General features: G+C 36.8%; 1 protein-coding gene across 4 annotated transcripts in view; it reads left to right on the forward strand.

Annotated features, from left to right (window-relative positions):
- The window catches only part of SH3KBP1 (SH3 domain containing kinase binding protein 1), a 221,533-nt gene that overhangs the window by 106,742 nt on the left and 91,518 nt on the right, over nucleotides 1-23,273 (forward strand). For all 4 annotated transcript variants that reach the window (XM_030460823.1, XM_030460807.1, XM_030460830.1 and 1 more), the window contains 2 exons: nucleotides 1,337-1,443; nucleotides 11,408-11,531. In XM_030460823.1, coding sequence (XP_030316683.1) covers nucleotides 1,337-1,443; nucleotides 11,408-11,531 — 231 coding nt within the window. The remainder of the gene's footprint in view (nucleotides 1-1,336; nucleotides 1,444-11,407; nucleotides 11,532-23,273) is intronic.

A 23,273-nucleotide genomic window follows, 5' to 3' on the forward strand; every position in this document is an offset into this window, starting at 1 on the left:
CAAGAAATGTTAATGGGGAAGTAATAGGCTGACTGTAAGATCCATTTCTTTAATTTAATGGCAGATTAAAGCCAGTCTTGGACTGTGGTTACAGAACTTATTTTGGTGTGTATTGAACAAAGTGAAATTAAGTGAAATAGCATAAGAGAAAGTGCAAATACATGTTTGTATGTATTAACGTATATAAATAATATGAAATAGTATGATTTATATATTGCATAGCATCTAGAGAAGAGGAAGTAATTAGTAAATACTGTGTTTTGAATTATTTCTCTCTTCCTACTTTGTCTTCTTCCACATTCCAACATGGTCACAACTCATGTCAGTAAGTTATTCAGCTACTGATGCTGAGTAGCAAGCTTTGGCAATTTAATTTAGGGAAGTTCTCTCATCTACTTTGCTACACATCATATGACTATATTTATTTGTAAGCCAATGGATCTGGCAAACAAAGCTCTGGAAGTGAACCTTTTAATTTCTCTGCTTGTTTTCAATCTGTGATGGCAGAAGGGTCAGGTTAGGGATCTCGAATTCAAGCCTTTCTCCAGTCATACATTGCAAGATGCTCCATCATACCAGCTTTTTATGGGAATCTGGACATCCAAGACAAAGAGAAAGATGGTTGGTAACAGGATTTCCAGTAGCTGCTTGATTATCAAAATTAACCAATATTACCCCTATTAACCCAATGACACTTGCAGCTTTGGGAATCCTTTGGAATGTGTTTTTCTTCTCTTTTCTTTAATCTGATACTAGAGCATAAATATACACTTTACAATTTTTTACGTATATATACTTATACATACAAGTTTATCTGTATATACATATATATGTAAAATAATATATATTTAAAAAGATTAGTGAGATATTTGTACACCTGTTATTAAGAATTATGGAGAAAAAGATGCAGGACCGTTGATTTGCCTGCACCATGTGTATAGACCATTAGCCCAGAGGAGAAATTGTAGCCAGTACACCTTGAAAGATCCTCTGGGTTTGTCCATTCTGTGACTAGGAAGCACAATTTATTAGTTAACTTTTTTAATACTATTATTGAAAGGAAAAACTGTCCACAATTTGTTTTCGTTCATTAATTTTGAATTCTAAAAATAGTTGAAAGAAATATTATGCACCAGAAATTATTTCTCCACCCTCTTTTGGGGAATTAATTATAAGCAGATATACAAAGCACAGATATAAAAAGATACACAAATCCAGATTCTTTTGATAGTGCACAAAGAATAAGATTTCATCTTTGATCATTTTCTCTGGCTTGTATTTGACAAGGAATTCTGTTTTAATTTTACAATTCCCCTTTTTCCCTCATTTCCACCAGGAGAGAGAAACAGAAGAAGAAGATGTCAGGTGGCTTTCAGTTATATGCCCCAAAATGAAGATGAACTGGAATTAAAAGTTGGTGACATCATTGAAGTTGTGGGAGAGGTGAGCAAATCTTTAATGGGATATATACAAAAATGCAGTTCTGACATATCTGGTGTGTGTTAAGCTCTTAGATACCATGTGTTTTAAGAAATAATTTAAACCAGATATTTTCTATTCTCTGGCATACTGATGTGTCTGGTTTGGATTACTGTTGGAGGTGAGGGGACATGGTTGTTTGCTTACGGATTTCATGAAGTTTTTTTTCCCTGTAGCACTTCTGCTGGTTTTACTCAATCACTTGATGCTTCTTAGTTCTGTTAAAGAAAAAAGCTCAAAGTTTGTGCTAAGGGCTATAGAGTTCATATCTCTGAAGAACCAAGATTATGGCAGAGAAAGCTTTTCCCAGTTATGGTAAGCCAGCCACAGGGAAGAATTATCTTTATGGAGTTAAAAACATGTAAAAAGTTTATTTGAAGCCCTCTAGAGTTCAGCCAGGACATTCACCTTTTGTCATTTTTGCCTGCAGATTTTAACTATTTCAGTTTCAGTCATAAAAACACCAACAAATCACAAAAAAACCCCAACCACACAAAAAACCCTAAACCCGAAAACAAATTTAAAAAAAAACAAACCCACAATTTTTTTAGAGACTCAAGATGTAATTATTTTGGGTGGAAATGGATGTGGAAAATGAAGGCACATCTCCAAAGGACTGGGAACAAATTACAAATGCTTGGACAGAAATGCTGCTCACTCCCAGTACTCTCACTTTTGTTCCATTAAAGGTTTTAGAATCTTTAGAATATTCTTGAGCTTAATTGCATGAAGAACCAAAAGTCAAAATGCTCACATGAGTCCTTGAAATAGTATACATTTAAGCTCTTTTAGTATTAACAAAAATCTTAAGACATTAGTCTGCTTAAGCAGCCAATAAAAGGTATTTTACAGTTTATATAATTTTTTGTAGGATTTTTTCCCCTGTAACTCAGCAGCTAGTCAACATTTACTTTCTTGTCAATGATATATTAGTTTTCACTTTCCTTCATCTGTCACTTATGAAATCTGTTCTAGAATATAAATTCTACTGCAATCTACACAACATTCAGCATTTTCTTAGGAGACTGAATTCTCACATACAAATGTAGGAGGCTCGGTGATCACAGCTTGTCCCTTAACCTAGTTGTGCTCTCCAACTCTGCACATTGTTCTTCCTGAAATCAGATGAGATGTGTCACTTAACTGACCTTATCCTGGTTGTGAGCAGAATTGTAATGGGGGATGTTATTTAAGAGCATACTTTAAAGATAATGTAAAACAAATACTATAATGAGTTTCACATGAACTGTTTTCATCATGCAAATTGGAGTGTATTTGACCTCACATGGCCACATAAATATCTTCCATCAGTTGTCTTATTTAAAACTGAGTTTGCATCTTTCAAGAGTAAAGCAATGGAATAAAATCCCTTCCTAGAATCCAGCCAAGAAATTAACTCTACCAAATTCATTGTATGATTAAATAATTTTGGTGAGACACCAGACTTCTCTTATGAAACGAGTCTCTCGCCTCCTTATAAATTTGAACGACTTAATTTAAAATAACAGATTTATTTAAATCCAAGTGAGACTGAAAATGTTTGCATTAAAATGGAAAGATGTAGAACAATGAAAGAAAATATATCTCTACTTGCACGTGTGTGCTTATATTTAAGGCCATGTTTTTTGAAACCCACTTGAATTGCTTATTACAGACTTCATAGTCTTTAACTCATAATTGTACCTTGAATTGCTGCTGTTCAGGAAAGCATTGACAGCTTGCTGATTCCAAGATTTAAGAAATTATATTGTCTGGGGTGCTTTTTGATTTGGTAGTCCTAAAAATGCTGTACTCTAATTAGTTTTAGTGAAGGGTGGAAGAGGGTTGCTTATGACTAACTGGTGGCTGTAAGTAAATGCTGACACATGAGGCTGTGCCCACTTTGACTTTATGAAATATCCTATTCTGTCAGACATATCTGTGGGACATAAGATCTCCCACAGGCATCATCTGATGCATTAATGCAATCCAGACATTGCCTGACTCTTCTGGATGGAACTAGATCAGCTGGTAGAAGAGGGAAAACCAAAGAATTTAGAGACAAAATTTCAGCACCTTGGGAAGTGTTCTCATGTGACCTTTGTTTTCCATCATGGTTCATACCAACCCATTGATATTGAACATCTTCTGTTGTTACTTCCTCTTTTGCCCTTTCTGTAGCAATGTTAATTCCTTGGAAAATTAGGGCAGACTTTTTATTTTGAAACAGGAACATTATTTGATGTAGAAAGCTGCACCAGCCAATGTACTGATTTCATTCTTTACCCTTCTTCTTGTAGGCAATGGTGCATTAAGAGTCATTGCATCAAAATAGGATTCTCTGTGTTTTTAATTATATGATACTCATTATAAACTAAAAGTGTTTGATGTGAAGGACTTATTATTTTAAAAATGTTTTCCTCAGCTGTGAAAATTGAGATTTTTTTTCCAAGCATCAAATTCATGCTGTGTTATTGTACAAAAACAAACAAAAAATAAACCCCCAAAAACCCCCCAAGAACCCACACAGAGCAAGAAGCCCACCCGCATAGGCAAAAATTTGGGGCAGTTCTTGCAAAATATCAGAGTTTTTTGTCATTACTCGATACAAAACTGGGTGATAGCGTCTTCACCATTCAATGATCCAGTGGGTAATTGGAACATTAATGGTCATTCACTTTTCATTTTCAGTTGCCCCTTTCTCTTACCCCATCTTTTTATTAATGAGTAGAAAGTTTCAGATTCCCACAGGTAGGATTTAATGTATCCTCTTAAGAAAGTTGCATCAGTTGAACTAATTTGGTTTTAAACTGACTTGGATTTATACTTTGTGCATTTCTTGTTTATTGAGAATAAATTCATTCCTAACTGACTTATGGCAAACTGAAATGGATATTGAGTAGATCAAAATAGAGTATATATATTTTTAAGTGGGTATTTAGGAAAAAAAATTGTTTAAAAGATCCCTTATGGTTGGCAACAGCAATGTGAGTTTTGAGATGCTAGGCTTTTCGTCAGATAAATACCCTTGGAGGCTATTTATGGTCCTGTATGGTCCTATGGAGGCTGTATATGGTCCGAAATCACGGTTCCTTCTTATTTGTTCGAAATAGTTAGAAATTAATTATAATAATGTCAGACATTCATCACAATAGATAAAAATGCTTGTTGTTAAACCAGAGGTTTCCATAAGTACAGAGACACTGATACCCGTGAGACATTAATTAACAGGCTTAAATTAAAAGTACATTTGAAACTAACAAGAGAATCATTTTTATCGTTGTTTATGTTCATGTTTCATGATTGATAGCTTTTTGCTTGTCATTTTCCTAGCTCATTAGCTGTAACTCCTAATTACAGTTGTCCCAAAATACAATTGTTACTAATTGTCTTATTAAATGCAGATATCTGAATTCCAATTATGTTTTACACTTAGACTTTCTTGGGATGCCAGGCAATTAAACTGTAGCAACAGAATAAGGATGTTTTACCTGTCATTTAATGATACTGGTTCCACCTTCACTTGGGATTATTCTGTCAGTGTTCTGCAGTGTGTCCTCATCTTGCTGAGAAGTCAGCTTTTAGGCAGTGTGTAGAGCATGGAGTTCATCTCACAGCTAAGTTTTTGAGAGACAGGCTGTGATATCACCAAGCCTTGTTCTTTGGCTTTTAGTTAACATTGCCATATATTACAAGATCAAATCCTGTAAGGAACTCTTGAAATTATAAATATGCAGACTGAATTTTTAATATTATGGTGCCTCTTTAGGGTAGGGTTGGTGGGGTTTTTTGTTGTTGCTGCTATGAGATAGTGGTTCAACTCGTTTCCGAGGACACGATAAACACTGGGGATTGAGCTGCACTTTCCTTACAGTAACTTATCTTGACAGCTCTAGAGTTAGAAGGGGAATATTTAATAGTGGCAAGGGGATGGTTTGTGCCACAAGTAGAGAATTGCATACTACTGCAAGAAAACAGTTGAGAATTCATGCTCAGTTTCCGTGTCCCTAGGTTACTTTTCTTTGAAATTCTGGGATAAGAGGTTTTTCCTGATCCTCTGCCAACAGGTGGTTCACAGGGACTTACTTGACTACTGCTTGTTTGGTTAGTTCATGTGGTAGGGTTTTGGGTTTTTTTGGTGTAAATAAGGGTGCAAATACCTCTGAATCTATAGGGTCATTCTAATTCTACATGTCTATGTGTCCATCAGCTTCTTAGAAGATGATGTTTAAAAAAAAGCAACAAAGCCCCAGATCATAAATAACAAATGAAAAAAAATCCCAAAGCATATTTTGACATTGTAAAATAAAGAACTCTGAAGCTGAAAAGATCTCCTATTACAAGGCTCTTGTGCAGTTTTTTAATTCTCTTCTGCACCAGAGTTAGCAAACAGCTTCCAGATGTGCAGTAGCAGAAGCCCAGGGGTGGCTGGTTATTCACAAGGATGACTCTCTGAATGCACTCCCAGAAAAAGCCTTCAAGTGGCACTGGAACCATCTTCTGTTGAGGTCTTGGTTCCAAAATTTCTTTTCCCATGGGCAGTGAATATGAGTTGTTTATTTTGCCTCTTGGGAATATTTGTTTTTTAATTCCTTTCAACATACGATTGCTCTTGTCCTTCAAGCTTAAGATCCGCCATTAGAATTTATATAAGCAGGGAGGTTTTTCTGTTGCTCTTTGTGCTTTAGGTCTCTCCAAGTGAAAGAAAATTTGTTGACCTTGGGCTTCACTCCTTCCTCTTGCCAGCCTTTGGCATTGCTTTTATCCCTAGGGCTGTGTTTAAGTTTGAACAGCTTAGAAAGACTGTTGTGATCCAGGGGTATTTGCTTCCACCTGAAACCTTTTCTGACTCAAAACCTTGGTTAGCACCAGCTGAGCTGTAAGTACTCTTGTCAGCCTAATAGGCAAATCTACAGCTTGTGGAAGCACTTGTGGAACAGGGGGTTACAGAAGTTTATTGGAAACACACTTTAAGTCAGTGATTCTAAAAGAATGAACACTTTAATAATTTGACACCTCAAGCCTATTAATTATATGGTGAGGTATAAGCAAGGTGCTGTGGCAGTCCTAGGTATTCTGGCAAGCACCTACTGTATAGTTTGCTTCGGTATTTCCTGCCTGTTTTGGGTATCCCATCCTGGGGTCACAGGGGTGCTGGCCCCTTCCCTCAAAGGGAACTGCTGCTAGGCTTATAGCAACATGACTTACTGCACTGTAGGTCAGGCTGATGCTCCCTCTGATGCTTCTGTCCTTAAAAGGGGATGTTACAGATTGTATTAGCATGAAGAGAAAATATAAAGAAAATTTTTAAGTAGTTTTCCCTCTCTTTTGGGAAAATCTCCTAGTTACCTACTAAAACAGTTTTGTTTTCTTTGGTTGCTTTACAGTTACAGAATAAAACTATTACATTTGTCTGAAGGGTTGAACTACTGTAATATGTTTTTTTCTTTTCTTTTCTTTTCTTTTTTTTTTTTTTTTCCCCCTGCATTTTAATTATGGAAATAGGCTGATTTCAATAAATTTTTGTTGATCTCTAAGGAACTTAATGTTCTAGCATTTGCATATCCATTTGAGGACTTCTTGATTGTGTCTCTGAATTTCTTACCCATATTATTCTCTGTGTTAGTTTCCTGTCTGTCCACTTCCATAGTATCTATTCTAAGCAATTCATTATTCTTTCTTATTTATGTTAGTATTTGTAATTAAAAATATTATAACCTCTTACTGTCTTTCTAGTCTGGGTTGTTACTGTGTGTTGGGATCTCACAATTTGATTGAACACTCACTTGCCAACAAAGTAAACCACTCTATTTTGAATTATTTGCATCTGAGGTTGGTTTATAGCTTCCAAAAAATTCATTTATAGCAAAAGGGCGCTACTGATTGAGCAATGCAATTAAAAACAAAATAAATGTATTCTCTTAAATAAAAAGTATTCTCTTGACTGAAATTGTAAAAAACCAAAACCAGCAAAGCTCAATATTGGAAGAACATTTGAATATTGCATAATTATTAGCTAGATTGAATTTCCCTGTAAACCCCAAAGGCAAGGCTTCTTAATGGGATGCATTTCTCTAGAGGTGATGCACCATTCTCTGCTGATACTGTAGTTCATATCTCATTCAGTCACATCCAGGCATTGGACTGCATACAGCTGTCTGCTATTCCTGCCCCACTCCTGGCACTGACTGAGTTGCAGTTGGGTGCATTTGCTGTTACCTCCCTGAATATAAAAGTTGGAGTAATGAAGTATCTCCAGTCAGTTTGTCATATGTTGTTGCTCTTCAAATGGAGTGTTACAGCAGTACTGGCAGCCTAGGTGGCTGGGCTAGATGAGGACGTGCTAAGCCTCTCTGAAAGACAGGGAACATATGTAACACACTGAAAAACACATCTTGAAAATACCTCTAGCTTTAGACACATTTGGCATACTGGAAAGATTTTTCTTCTAACTTAAAACTAAAAACTTCACTTTCAGGCAGAATGTAAAAAAAACCTGATGTGTAAGTTATTATGAATAAAATAATAGAACTTGTTGTGTCATATGGGGACGCAAACTACTGAACAAAATCCTCCTCTTTTTGGTTTGTTTGGTTCAGCACATAAATTCTGCTCATAAATCAGGACCTAGATGTATAAATCGTAAAAGGACTCTGTTATAATGGTATAGTAACAAATTTTACTGAATGCCATCTCCAGATGGATTACCTCTATGAATAATGGATTTTTATTTCTAGGGTCTTATTAGCTAGGGATTACTGTGACATTTCAAACCATATGGCGATGGATTGCCCTAATTTGCAATAGCTAAATCCTGGGGGTATTTTTCTGTCTTTGTTATTGTATGGATTAATCTCTAGCTGGTGTGTTTAGAGGCTTAAAAGTATGTAGCATGTAGCTATAGTCTTGAAAAATACTTAAAGCCTTTAATGCCTTTGATGAAAATTTTCCTATTAAGTCTTCAAGTCCAGTTTGACCTGAACCTCTAGTGTGTTACCACAAAACCTCTGAATGTGTTATCTTTCTGTATTTTCCTGTGGAAAAAAATCTGGGTTTTGCTTTAGATTTTTCTGAATTTGTAAAATTATTGGATATGACATGGTATTTTCAGATAAATCATTCTTGTATCAGCTGGAAAACATGTAAGAAGCTAACAAATGCTGCCAGTGTTTTCATATCCAATTGAAATTTGCCTGTTAGAGATCTTTATAGGTGCATCTCTCCTGTACATGCTCGTAGAGATCCATAAATATAAACATGCCACATAAAGAGTGCTAATATTAACTTGTAAGAAAACTGTGAAGTTTTACACTCAAAGAGGTAAGCAGGAGAAAATTATTTAAGGTAAAGATGAAACTGAGTGATACTGGTCACCTATTTTCTGTCAAGTAATTCTCAGCATCTTGTAAAGCAGGGATCTTAGGAACTGTGTAATTACCCTGTCGTTAATCTTCTGGTCAATCAGCTAATGCAGTTATGGTTTAATTTTTAGCTCTAATCAATAGAACCCATCTGGGAATAGTGCATTAGAAAAATTAAAGTATTTTGTAGCTCAAAGTGTCTTAGCCATGTTGTGTATTTTATATATATAGGGACATAACGTACAGGTATTTGTAGGGTCTGCTCAGTTTTGTGAATCATGCAGCTTCAGTTTTCTATATAGTTTTTAATTTGTAAGAAGAGAACAAAAGCAAATGTTACCTTTAAGAGACTTTAAAACTATCACATGAAAAGCCTGCACCCCACTCCAGTCATCAAGTGATTTGTATGTATTGTATTCTTTGAAGCAGCAGAAAGATAACAGATGTATTCCCAAAGTTGTGCTTGACCTCACTGATACTACTGATGCATTTAAAGAGAAATTCTAAAATTATGTCATGAAGAGATACTGAGATTAAGTGAAAGGAGCTGTGCTGGTGTGAACTGCTTTCAAATTAAAAAAAAAATCAACTGAGGAGGACAAAAGATGTGCTAAAAAGGAAGAAGATGGAGAGAAAGCACAGGAAACGCTCATGGCAACAGTTTGCTTTGTAGTGGAATTGTACTAAATTTAAAGAAATTCAACCTTTCCTCTATAGTTGGAGGAAATACTTGCTTGTGTTATGTAATTGGATGTGTTAAATAACAGTTTTGTTTTCTAAGAACCTGAGGTCTTCACAGATAAGTGATAAAAAAGAGGCCTTTTTTCTGTAACAGTTAACTAGTGCCATTTAAGATGGTGGATTGTTTTTTAAACAATAAATTTGAACACCCTTAAATTGTGAAGTTACCTTCCTATTTTAATGATTTTGGCTGTGGGAGTAAGAAAGGTCAAACATTTTTGGAGACTAATGTGTCACAGACTGACACTGTCCTCCCCTATTATATTTTTTTGGTGAATGGACATTGTTTGACAGATGAAAAATATTTCTCTGTCAAGAGTGTGTTTAGCTGATGCATATAATAAGTTATTTCTGGCTGTCCCATTATAACCTAAAGGCATCTGGTTTCTAGAGGGCTGTCATTTCTCTGTCTGACACTGCCATTCAATCCTGAATGGGTTTTAGAGGAGGATCTTGACATTTTTAAGTGATATTTTCTCTTGAGATTGAGCTCAGAGGTGTCTCTCCTCCTTCTGACCAAATCAGTATTATGGATTACAGTAGCTATTTGTAAATCTAGTGTCAAGTATGCATTTGTTCTTTTCTTTGTTGTCCAAAGAGTTCTTATGTTACCACATTAATGAAGTAGCAACATTCTTAATTTTTAAAATAGAGAATGTCTGATTTTGATAAGGAAGGCAGGAAGACTTACATCATTTAGATTAAGATACCTAGTTTAGATTCTTTGCATAGCTCTTTTCATGCATTTCTCTTTCACCACTCAAGGAATATAAATTAATAATCTCTAAATTACATACATTAAGATGTTCATGAATAGGAGTACAGAGTACACTGAAAATTTACTGATTGAACTTATGTCCATAAAATTGAAATATGGAGACACTCTGTGCTCACTAGTTTTTCTTTTTTCCTTTTGTTTAATGCTTGTCCATTCTTATGACTGCTGTCAGCACTTCAGACATTTACAGATGGGTGCATGCATCTTTCTTGTTTTTATTTTGAAGAAGAAAGAGAGAAAAAAAAAAAAAAGAAGAGAGAGAGAGATAGGTTCTGGCTTACAGTTCTTTATTCCTTAGATTAATACAAACTGTTCAAAATTATTCATGAGCCATAAGTGTGCCTTTTGCCAGGAAAGAAAACAGAATCCTAGGTTGCATACAGAAGAGTGTGGCCAGTAGATTGCAGGAGGTCATTCCACTCCTCTACTCTGCCCTGGTGAGGTGACAACTGGAATACTGCATCCAGTTCTGGGCTTCCCAGTTCAAGAGAGACAGGAGGCTACTGGCAGAAGTCCAGCGGAGGGCTGGACAAAGATGACTGGCAGGTTGGAGCATCTCTCTTATGAAGAAAGTCTTGAGAGAGCTGGGACTCTTTAGCCTGGAGAAGAGAAGGCTGAGGGGAGACCTCAGCAGTGTTTAGAAGGATTTAAAGGGTGGGTACAAGGAAGATGGAACCAGACTCCTCAGTGGTTTCCACTGACAGGACCAGGGACCATGGGCACAATCGGAGCATAGGACGTTCCATTGAAACATAAGAAAAAACTTCTTCACTGTGAGGGTGACAAGGCACTGGAACAGGCTGGCCAGGGAGGTTGTGAATTCCCCTTCTATGGAAATATTCAAAACCTGCCTGGATGCAGTCCTGTGTAGTGTGCTCCAGCTGACCCTGCTTTAGTGGGAGAGTTGGACTAGATGATCTCTAGAGGTCCCTTCCAACTCTTGTAAATCTCTCATTCTGTGAAAATAATTGCTATCATTGTTACTGAAAATCACATATACAATGTAATTCTGTAAAGTGTTGCTTATGTTAAACCTTTTTTTTGTTTGATTGTTTTTGTCTTGATGCAGGTAGAAGAGGGCTGGTGGGAAGGTATTCTCAATGGAAAGACTGGCATGTTTCCTTCCAACTTCATTAAGGAATTGTCTGATTCTGATGATGTTGGAATAGCCCAGGAAGAGCAAGTAAAGTCAAGTAAGGAAGAAAATATTACTGATGTTTTGTATGTATGTCGCTATCTTTACCCGCTAACAGATTGATAGGGTAGTGCATTTGTATCTCTTGCTTGGAAGTGTTTTTGAATGCCGTGTGCTTAATTTATGCTGTGAAGGGGTAGGATGATGATGTGTTTACTTAAAAAGCTTCTTGAGTTTTCATACTGGCATTGCTCCCTGAGCTAAGACTTGCTGAGCTGCAGCAGACCAAGAACAGAGAAGGCAATGATGGCTCCTGGCTTTGTATTTCAAAATAAATTATAATTTTTTTTTCTGGTCTTTAGATGTGGAAACTGAGCAAAGTAGCCAAACATCTACCAAGTGGCTGTTCTTATTTAAACAAGGGATTAAAGTGCCATGACTTCTATAATGACTCCAGTAGATGTCAGGATTCATAATTATTGGTGTGGGACATGCGGCACTTTTTCCCTCCAGGTGCTGAGCATGTTACTATCACCTCCGCCACCCACTGCCCCAGCAGCCAAAGGGAAAAAGGCCAGAACTGGGACATGGACTTTGTTCTCTCATTTACAGTGGGCCAGTACTGCTGCAGGTGAAAAGCATGTTTGGTAACTAAGTTTGCAATAGTATAAGCATGGTAGTGAGTTGTCCTATTTATAACTTCCCATGGAGAATAACCTGAACCAAACATATGTTGTGATATGAAATAGACAATTGTTGGTCTTCATTTTTTTTTCTGTTCTTCAAACAGATACACTTGTTATTTCCTCATTTAGTGGTCAATGCTGAATCTTTAGTGAGAAGAAAAAAAGATAAATGTGTTTGCATATTTCAGACTAATTGCCCAGTGCCTGCCAAGGTGTTCTGTTCATTGCTATGTAGTGTTCTTCTGGTATCTCTGAACAAGAAAGAATGAAAGGACTCCCAAGTTCCAAGCATATTTCAGCTGAAATTAATCAAAGCCTTTATTGTTCACTCTGTCAGTAAGAGACAGGTTACAATACTTTATTTTTTTTCCTTTTTTATAAATCTCAGTTTTACGCTTAAGGCAAATTTATTTTTATTCCATCCCACAAAAATGAGATCCTCAAAAACTGACCTTAACAATGATAAATACTTTTTGTATTGCTTTTGTAACAAGTACCTATTAGTGTGTAGTGGAACTGATGACTTGCTCTCCCAATCAGTACTGCTAAAGATATTTATAGGTAATGTTCTTTCAGACTGGAATAAAACTATTTTTAAGGAGGATGAGAAATTTAGTGATGTAGAGGGAAGAGGAACATTAAATGAAGTTGCACATCTCAGCAAGAGTGCAAACAGGTTACTGTAAGCTGCATATGCTATGATGAATTCTATTAATTATAAACACAGTGAGTGTTGGAAGAACTGATTGAGTAAATGTAGTGTCACCTCTGGATTCCATAGTGTTAGGTACTCTATGAATGAACAAGGTAAGTGAGACTTCTCAGAATGGAATACCACAAATTTATCTGTATGAGTGAATTAATATTCCTTCCCCATGTAACTTGATAATACTTACTTTAGAATGAGCATCCTAAAAATATCTTTTAACAAAAATATACACAGGAGTGTGTGAAAACAACCACAAAGCATTAGCTACTTTCCTCACCATACATAATGGCTCATCCTTAGTTCATGCTCAGTTTTGTGTACTGGTTCTGTCAGCGGAACCTAAAACCTATGATACTTGTATTAAGAAAATATCAGTAAGACACATCGTTTTTGTCTCTAGGTAGCTATAGATGAAAGATGGGTTTTCTTCTTTCTTGTATGTAATTCATGTATGTGCTATTAGGACCTATTTTCTGAATAGCAAAACACCTGTAAAATGAAACAGCACTGTAAGCCTCCTGAGAGACAGAGACTCAAGGAATGTTGAGACTCTGATGGGGTTTTTAATAATTAAGAATTTATTTTTCTTAAAGTAAAACCATCCATTTAAGAGTTGCATTCCCCTTAGAGAATTATGGGAAATATGCATCAACTGAGTCCTTTCTATATGGTTAATGTAATTGTTATAGGTGTAACACACATGGTGCTTTATGAGGCTTTCTTTAGGAACACTATCTGGATTTGAAATTCTCCCTAATTTTGGTGAAGTTTTGGAAATTTTACAGCAGGTTTATACAACTGACTAGGAATGATAATCTCATTCTGAGTATCCTTGCTTAGTCTTGAAAGCAAAATAAAAACTGAGCAAGTAAACCCTAGAAAATTTGGGCATCAGGCTAGCAATACTGTTGAAAGGTTCTTGGTAACATCTCCAAAGGGTGTGCATTCATGCCTCTACATTAAGTCCTTCCTCTACAATTGACAAGACATGACAGCACTTCAAATCTACAAATAACTCATTTTTGTTTCTGTGGAAACATTGAATACATCTGTGTCACAGGACTTTGGATGGCAGAAACTTCGAATATGAATTCTAGATAAATTAGCATCACGTGTGAGGGGCTGTAGCTGCACACTTGAACAAGAACCATCAGCAGTCACTGAGGTTCTACACAGCTTCTAGTGGGGCCTAGAAAGGGTTGATGTATGGCTCTGTAATCTGCAGCAGCAACCTTAACTCTTCAACCCAGCTTATACAATGGATAAGGTAATAATTGACCTGTTTACTGCAAGACTTGGGAAGGTAGCATGGGATCCTTGGGGCACTGTGCAAACACATGAGTATATTTTAGTTAATAGTTAAATTTAATGCTTAGGCTAAACAATAGTTAAACATAATCTTTTAATCACATTTTACTCACCCCTAAAGAGATCCTTTTTTTGAAGAGCAAATAGTTTTGGGTGAACTCAAAGTAAAAGAAAATACAGGAAAAAAACCCAAACCAAACTTGTCTTTTTAGGAACAAGGTTAAAAAATTCTCATTTCTTTATCCTTCTCTTATGACCTACAAAGACCAAGTGGGGAGAAATGTGTTTCCTGATTTTATGGGTTTTATTGTGTCCGTGTAATTTTTATGACAGATCAGAATGAAGGGCCAGAAGGAAATATCTAGGTTTCTTTTCACACTCTGTCATACAGTAACCTCAGAAGTTTCTTCAGAACAAAGTCCCTTTTTTAAAATGTCTGGGGCTAATTTTGGAAGTGCCTAACCATTTCTGAATACTGGCAATGAGACCTCACTTGCCCCTTAACTGAAAAGGTTAGGAACCTGTGCTTCCCATCAGCATAATGGGTGCTCAGCAGATTGGAAAGTGAGACTGTTACGAAATGTTTGCATGTGTGTTTGTTTCTAAAGTATTTGTCCCAGCTATAAGGTGACAGTCAAATTTTTTGTCTTCAGAGTCACATTTCAGAATGTAAGTATGCCCAGGATCAAGTACCCTTAGAATAAGCAACAGTTCATTGTTCTTTAAAGCATCCTCTAAAACTAAAACATTGCTTTTCTTTGACCATTACAGCATGAAGAGGAAGTATGCATTATTAATTTTATTACTGTGTTAAATGGATACGTTTATTACAAGGTTATGTGTTCATGGTAGTGTCACGACAACATTAAATGGTGGCCCTTTCTATCTTGCTGTCTCATCTATGTCTGTTCAGGAACTTCTAGTTCTCGTGGTATGTATCAACTATTTTTGGAGCCCATTAGTGATGGCCACTGAGAAGTCATCACTGCTGGAGTTAGAATCGATGATAGACTCTTCAGCTGATGGTTCAGTCAGGCAACCTCTTGTATTTTGAGTTCTTAAAACTGTAGATATCCATTACTGCCTCTCTGGCTGTCCTCAGTGTCATGAAGCTTAGCATACCTTTCTCTTGGAAATTTCCTAATGTTGTTTGACTGTTTTAATAGAATTTTCTTAATGGCATTTTGTAAAAAAAAAATGTGGAAAGATGGATTTGGGGCTTTTTTGCTTCCTCATAATGTAAAAAGTAAGGCAAGGAAAGACTTGCTGTTAATTCAACTGTAAGCACAAAACAAAGAAACAGCTTTTTACAATGCATAAGTGAGTATAGCTTTTTATTTTCTGAAAATCCAACAGAATGATATGTGAAGGTAAAATATACATTTTAGTACTATTCACATGTACTGGCTATTTTGCTATAAAGACATTAATTTTTATGATGCTGTTACTAGGTGGGATTGGCCGAGTACCTCACATTTCAAAAAACCCCAACACACAAAACACCTCCACTGCTCATGCCTTTACCATCACTTGAATTTTGTATCATAAGTGTCAGAGCATGAGTTATGTGGCTATCAAAGAAAAAAAAAAACAGAAAAAAACAAGCAAGGCAAAGAATTAATGTTTTTATAATAAAAATGTTATTTTAAGTACCTAAGATGGAAAGTAAGATATGTTTGGGGGTTTTTGTTGTTTTATTATTTCCTTTCAAGTTTTAGGATTTCAGTTTTGTTCATGTCTGCCGAGTCAAAGCACCTGATTGAGCAATTGGCTGAAAAACTGATGTATTCAGATTTTAGTGTTCTGTCCCTTCAGCTAAGCATTCTTAAGAGCAGTTCCCATGTCCAAAACATTCCTAATAAGCCGTCTTGGAAAGATTCAGTATTTCTGATGCTCACAGGATCCTGGTACATTAAAGAAATGTGAATATTTCAGTGAGCTGTTTGGATGTCAGCTGTGCTTGTTCGAGTGCGCTACATCTGTACCAGGAGTCTTGAGTCACTGTGAGTACATTATTGCAGTAATAATTTTTTGCAGGCTTCCCCTGTGCTCCATGAGGAGGCTGAATAAGCCAGACAAATAATTTCATTTGCAAGTCTTCCAACTTGATGGGCAACAGATAAAACCTAAGAAAACAAGTATTCTGTTGGACATGGTAAAGAACAGCTTTAGCAAAATCATGAGATTCCTTTATCTGACATACATGCAGTAAGAATATTTTAACTTCATGTACAATCAGATACTTTCATTAATATTCTCGTTGTTTTGCTAATGAGACTGTAAAAATGTTAGTGACTGAAAATACAGATTAAAACCTCTTCCTCTCCCTTCTTTTTACCATCATTCGATCTCTTTACCCCCACCCTGCCCCTTCTCTTTTTTTTTTTTTTTTTTTTCTTTCTTTTCCTTTTCCTTTCTCTTGCCTGCTGTCAGGAATATCTGCCTTTGAAGGGACAGTTCTGTACAGAGTGGTACCGGCAAAGATTGACAGCTACAGACGCTATAACAGTGAGTGTGTTTCAAAATCAACAAGCAATAGCTTTAGTCTTCAGTACTTGTTTGATTTATCTACACTTGTAAAATGTGCCACTGCTACCCACTTATGGCTACTCTACATGCATATATTTGTAAGCTCAAGTCAGTTTGCTGCTGATAACTGCCTAGCCTTAATGTAATGAGAATGCACTCATTCCTTCTGTGCATGTGTGTGTTATATGTCTGTAGAACGTGTGTGTATAAGCTCACAATAAATTGTGAATTATACTGGATGTTTGGGTCTCAGCTGTGGATTGAAATTAAAACCATTTAGCCACATCGTGGCTACCACCTGGAACATGAAGATTGTTGGTAGTCATCACAGATCTCTGAATTAAAAGTTCTGCTCTAAAAATAAAGTTCCCATTGTGCCTGCTGAATTTATAAAATATGATTTGCTTTTCTTAACGAGTATTGTGGGTTTGGTTTCTTTTTTTTTTTCTTTTTAAATTTAATGCATGCACTCCATTTGGCATTTTGTCTTTGACAGCTATTACTCACAGCATTTGGGTTGATACATTGTTTTCTGCCAAGGAAGGTAAAAGATATAAAGCTACTTTTATTTCACGTTCAGATTTTTGCCTTCTGCATTTTGGAAACAGGGAACATGCTGCTCCTCATATGCTTTTACTACCTTGTTAATCCAGAAGAAGAGAGGTTAGTGACACCAGATGCAAGACAGAGGAAGCAAGGAAGACAGAAATCTGTCGTTCCACCTGCTTCCTTATTGAGAAGTCTAGCAGAAAGAGATCATAGTGAGTCACATTCAGTGTGACTAAGTACAAAGTGTTCAGTCCTGTCCTCTAGTGAACAGGGTGTTGTACTAACTTTGGCATCTGCTTTCATCCCAGACAGCTTTCGTTACAGAAGATCCAAGCTCTGCTGCCTTTCCTCCTTCTTTCTGAGTGGAGGCGTTTGCTCTCCTACCTCTGAGGACTTCTGTCTTATGCATGTTCACAGCAAAGGACGAAGCAGTTGACATAGTAGTCTTCTATTCTCATCTTACAGCTTTTTTTAAACAAAACATGAGTTATTTTTTTAACAGAAATCTTTGTGGATGTGTGCACCTCCAAGTTTTTCCTCGTGGAGAATTATCTCCCTGTTTATTGGAATTCATCTCTTTTCTGCAGCTATTCTCAGGTATCCAACCAAGCTCTTGCTCTGGCTGGAGCAGACCATATGGCTGGTGGTCTTCACATTATTCTGCTGATTCTCACTTTCCAGTCTTCATGACTGCTTATGCATCATTCAACTTGCATGCTTCTTGCAGAGTTCTTAGACCATCATGTCCTTGAATCCACCTAACTGACGAGCCATAGTAAGGATTTATAAAGTAAATCTCCAGTATGCTTGACTTCTGACTGTAAGATCTAGCTTCAATTCAGATGCAAGGTTTGCTTTTGAAACCTTTAATTTTACAATATTAATCTTTCTGGGCAGTGTTGCCATAACATCGCCTTTCAGAATTTTCCAGAAACCTACTCTCCATGCCCAGGCCATTTTTCATGAAGTGTCAAATGACCCTACCTCTTTTCTGGAGTCATTTAGGATGAGCCTAAGTGAAGTCAGGAAGAATTCAGTCACTTTTCCAGTTGTGCTATAGCTCTACATTTAGTTTTCCTTATTAATATAGTGGTCCATGGTTGTGCCAAGTCACAGAGAATAAATTTCAGCCATCTGATTTCACAGAGTACAGGGTTGCATTGGTATCTACAGGCATAACCAGCTGCAAGAAAACAGCTTGACCCACAGAAGATTGTCTCACACTGCGCTGGGCAAACACCCATCTAAACTTTGTTTTCAAAGCTGACCAAAGGTGAATTGTGTAATACTAACTCCCTTGGCATTTGGTTGAGACTTGCATGTTTTTTTCACGCTGCAGAGATATGTTGCTTTCTCTGTAAAACTGCATCTCAGAAGGCCAGATGTCCAGCTATTTTTGTGGCCTATTTGTTCCTTACTCAGTTGAAACTGGGACTGAAGTGGGCAAGTCAGGTCATCTGGGAAAGTGTAAACAAAATAAGGGTTGCAATTGTTGATACTATCAGAGATGTTATCTCCCAAACTAACATAAAAAAAGGCAGGTTCATTATTCTTCCTGCTACATCTATTGGCAGCTCACTTCCTGCATACTCATGTTCTTCCACAGGAGGCCTTCTGAAGGTGTGGCCAGCTCCTTCCATTTCATATCTGATCTCTGGTCCTTATTTTTAGGAAAACATCCATGTGCTTATGTCTGTAGTAAAAATCATTTGGAGGTGTTCCACAGAATTGTTTTCGTTTGGGGATAAATGTTTAAAGCAACCCACAGCTTCTCTAATTTCAGCTTTCTGATTTCTTCCAAAGTCAGGCTTGAGTCAGTTCATAACTTTAGAGTGGTTATACCCAAAGGGTGCTTGGATTCACCTGTATCCGATTGCATGAAGCACTGCTCATCTTTTGAAGCAAGCTTGGAACTTTTACTTCACAAATATTTGCCTAGTGCTAAAATACTTTTATTTTGAAAGTCATTTTTGCAGCTGCTGTGTTTAAAATAAATTTTATTTCTTAACCAAGGCCTACAATAGCTAAGTAGTGTTGAATTAGTGAGTAGCTGCTTCTAGAGATACCTTCCACTGAAATATGCAAGACTGTCTTCTGCATAAACACTAAGCCTTGCCTTCATATGCTGACATGGCTTTCTTGGTCATTAGATATGCCAGGCTCTGCTCAGCAATAGTTCCAACTCCTTTGGCATTCTGCTCATTAAACTGCTGTCAGAAAGTTTTTGCTAATTCATATGCTGCGTGAAGAGGGACGCAGAGCAACAAAAAATCAGTTGTTTTGTTGATCACAGCCTTCTTTTTTCTCATCCTGCAAATTTTCTGCACCTCCACAAAAAATGTGTCTTGCATTTGAAATTTTTTATATTTTTACTGGTTTATTTTCTCTTTCTTCCCTCACTTTCTTTTTCTTTGAAGATTCCATAACTGAGGAACAGGGCAGATACAGTGCTTGATTTGACAAATATTTGCCTCTCTTTCCTTATGTGTGGATCCACAATGCTGTCAGTAATAGATATTAGATATAATGGAAGAAGATGAGACAGGATCGTTGAAACAGAAGTATTCGTGAGTAACCTTAATTGTGTTTTCTATTGCTCCACCACTTATTTATTTATTTGTTTAAACCCTCTCTCTAATTCTTGATAAACAATAGCTGGTCAGAGTTTAAAGAAATCAATATGGCTGATGATTTTATGGTGTTATTAACTTCATTTAAGAGTGTCTGGATGTGAGCTAAGTTAAATGAGAAATGCAAATAAGGATTTTAACAGTTCTGAAGAGAGAACATTTACAATTTTTAATTTCATCTCAACTTCTTATAACTTGCTTATGGAGAAGATAGACAGCTGCTACACTGAAAAAATAACATCTGAGAAACAGTGCTAAAATTGGATGAAACATTTTTATGACTAAAAGTGGGCATTGTGTTTTCTGGATAACAAGTGTACAGATGGGAAGGCATTGGGGGTGGTGGGTGGAAGAATTACAGTGACTGGGGTGAAACATGTTCAGTTCTTCTGTTGACCCACTAGCAAATGGTTTTCCATGGGTCTTACAGAAGACAAGTCTTTGTAGGTAAAGAATCCTTCTGGTTCTGGTTGCTTATCCATCCTTTCATATGTAATCATGTTCCTGTACTTGGTGAGAACAAGGGTGGTGAAAAAAATCATTTCAAAATTAAGAGGATGATGGTACATTTGTAGAACTCATGAATGAATGATTGTTTCTATTCGCTCTTACAGTACTCGGGGAAATGGCTGGGGATGAGGTGATGCCACCAACTTCTGTATTGATGGCTCTGTGTTCATGCTGCAGAAGATGCTTATGCTGCATTGCCCTTAATGCATGCTGCTACGTGGTGCTGGTCACTGCTCTTCCTTGCATGATTTCTTGTGCAAGCATAAAAATATTTGGGCTGTTTCTTATGTGACAAAAACTGCTAAGGAAAATGAACATGATGAAAGGAGAAGACAAAATGTTTAGATTACATGGCTACATTTCTTCAAGGAATATAACTGAGGATAACAAATAATGACTAATATTGAGATAGTCTGCCTCAGCCTTTTGTACATGTTTAACCACTCTTGGTAGAGAAGCAGAAATTTGTTTTTTGAAACCATGAACTTACTAATCTTTAAACTATGACGAATCATCATGGCTTTGTTCTGCAGTAGCATTTAAAATCAAACTTCCTTTTCTGGTTTTCAAATTTTTATTACACTCTGGAATGTTGTTGGGAATGGCTTCAGCAAAATACAGGACTTTGATAGAAAGCAAGCTCCAGATAAGTACCTCATAGGCTGTGGATATTTGTTCAGTTTTCAACAGTATGCGAGCAAAAAGGAAGAAGGACAGTTCCTGTCTTATTTACTGCCTTGTATAAGTTCACCTTCTTTGTCCTCAGATAGGACACTCAGGCATTTTACTCTGTCATTCTCTAAATAGAAGGAAAGGACATGTTTCCCTTTGCCTTCCTTCCCTTCCATAAAAATCCCAATAAGCTCCATTTACACAGGTCTTTGTTCTATTAAACACAGTTGACAGTGTTTCTCTCTGGCTGCCAGACCAATTTGGGATATATCCCTTGCACCATCTCAGGTGTGTGCCACCGAGTGTCTGACCTTTACATCACTTAACAGAGCTGGCCTAAGAAGTGCCTGGAGGGCCAGAGCATCGTTGGCTTACACATCATCAGAGTGGTCTGTCTTTTGCCCCGTGCCATACCTTGTCTGTGGAGAGAACTACCCTGAATAAAGAATAAAAACTAAATTGCTAAATAGCAGCTCAAAATAGAAAGCTCTGTAAAGCTCACAATGTATTCTCCCTTTTTCCTACCATTTTAAACTACATAAAAACAATTCATTTCCTGCTTTGAATGGAGTTAATTTTATCACAGCTGTTTATTTTTTTTTTTTTTGAAACAGCTTTAGTTTACACAGCCCTTTTTCATCCCTAAATATCTTTCTGATTTAGAATCTTGATTTGATGCCAGCACAACTCTGGGGCCATTAGTGAATTAAGTCTGATGTTGCCATCTTTTTAAATCCTTTTTTGAGCTAATCTGTTTTGGTACATTTCAGAACGCTGCTCTCAAAAGACCTGAAGACCTGGCGTAGCATGAATATGGTGTGTTAGAAATGCCTTGAGAAAACTAATTTCTCTTATATACCCATAGAGAAAAAGATGTGTGTGGAGTGTGAAATTCTTCCAGACAGTGTTGTGAGAATTTCATCTTCATGAATACAAAATTATCTTGCGTTTGTGAAGAGCATGAAGCAACAGAGAATCTTATTGCTCTGAGTGTTTTTAAATAGCCATATGTCTTTAATCCCATACTTGTCCCAGCCAAAAGTTGGGAATATTTGGCTCCTGGGAATTCTAGCTTCTTGTGTGCTGATGCTGGTCATGTTCAGACTTTAAGGAGCTTACTATACAAGCATACCCAACACTCAGATTTGTGATGATGATTCAGCAACAGTAAATCTTGGTGAAAGAGTAAAGTGTCTTTGCTTATGGAGACAGAAATGGGAAGTGACCCTAAGAAAGACTTACCTCCTTACTGAGAGACTTTAAAGATCTAAAAAATTTTCTCACTAGTAGGACTTGAGCAATAGGAGGCACATTAGAGAGCACCTTGTTGATGTTATGTTCTTAGCTTGTCAGCTCTTAAAATGCTGGCAGATTCTAAAAAAGTTGCTGTTAAAAATGAAAAAAAAAACCGCAATCATAAGCCTGTCTACTATAACTTTTATCTGGGCCTGGCTATATTTGAAGTATTTAATAACTAGACTTAAAAGAAAAGTGAAAGATGTGCCCCATGTTTCTGAGGACAGCAGTTTGCTCCTGGCATTACCTTAGGGCTTGAGTTCAAAGCTCCACCACAGCTGTTTCAGACTGCATGGGTGTATTGGTCAGTAGCAGCTGATGTCTGTGCCAGCTGAAATGCTCTCCAGTTTTTAATGCCCATTTAGCGACCTGACTTCCCTGCTAACTGGAACTCTCTCAGATAATTTCATTTTTAAAATTCATAATTTGACAGTCTTGTTTACTCAGGTTCCTGCTTAGCTCCCAGATGTGTATCTGTGGGCTGCATTTGTCTTTTGGGAAAAGTGTTCCCCCAGCTCTCTTCTACTGAGGTTTTTCACTAGTAGTGAAAAAGGCCGTGGAGAACTGAAGGAAAAAAAAAAAAAGATGGATTGTTGGAAGAGAGACATTTCTCCATTTTTAAGGGGGGGAGGGATCATTTCAATCATCAGTCATCATTTCCATGTGTAGGCAGGGCAGTGGAGGCCAGTGCAGCCTCACATGGCAGGGTCTCTCAGAGAATTGCTTATGTATATATATTTTTATATATACATATTATGGTGTATATATGTATATTTATATATGTAAATTGAATATATATCAGGGAAAAATCCAATGAAAAGTAAATGAGAGGAGAGAATTTATTAGGCAAGGGTGGGCAGAGTGTTGCAAATTCTTGCTTGCAAGCTTTTTATATGTACAAAACAGGGCTG

Source organism: Calypte anna, chromosome 1 (assembly GCF_003957555.1).
Source record: "Calypte anna isolate BGI_N300 chromosome 1, bCalAnn1_v1.p, whole genome shotgun sequence".
In the NCBI taxonomy this organism is placed as follows: domain Eukaryota; kingdom Metazoa; phylum Chordata; class Aves; order Apodiformes; family Trochilidae; genus Calypte; species Calypte anna.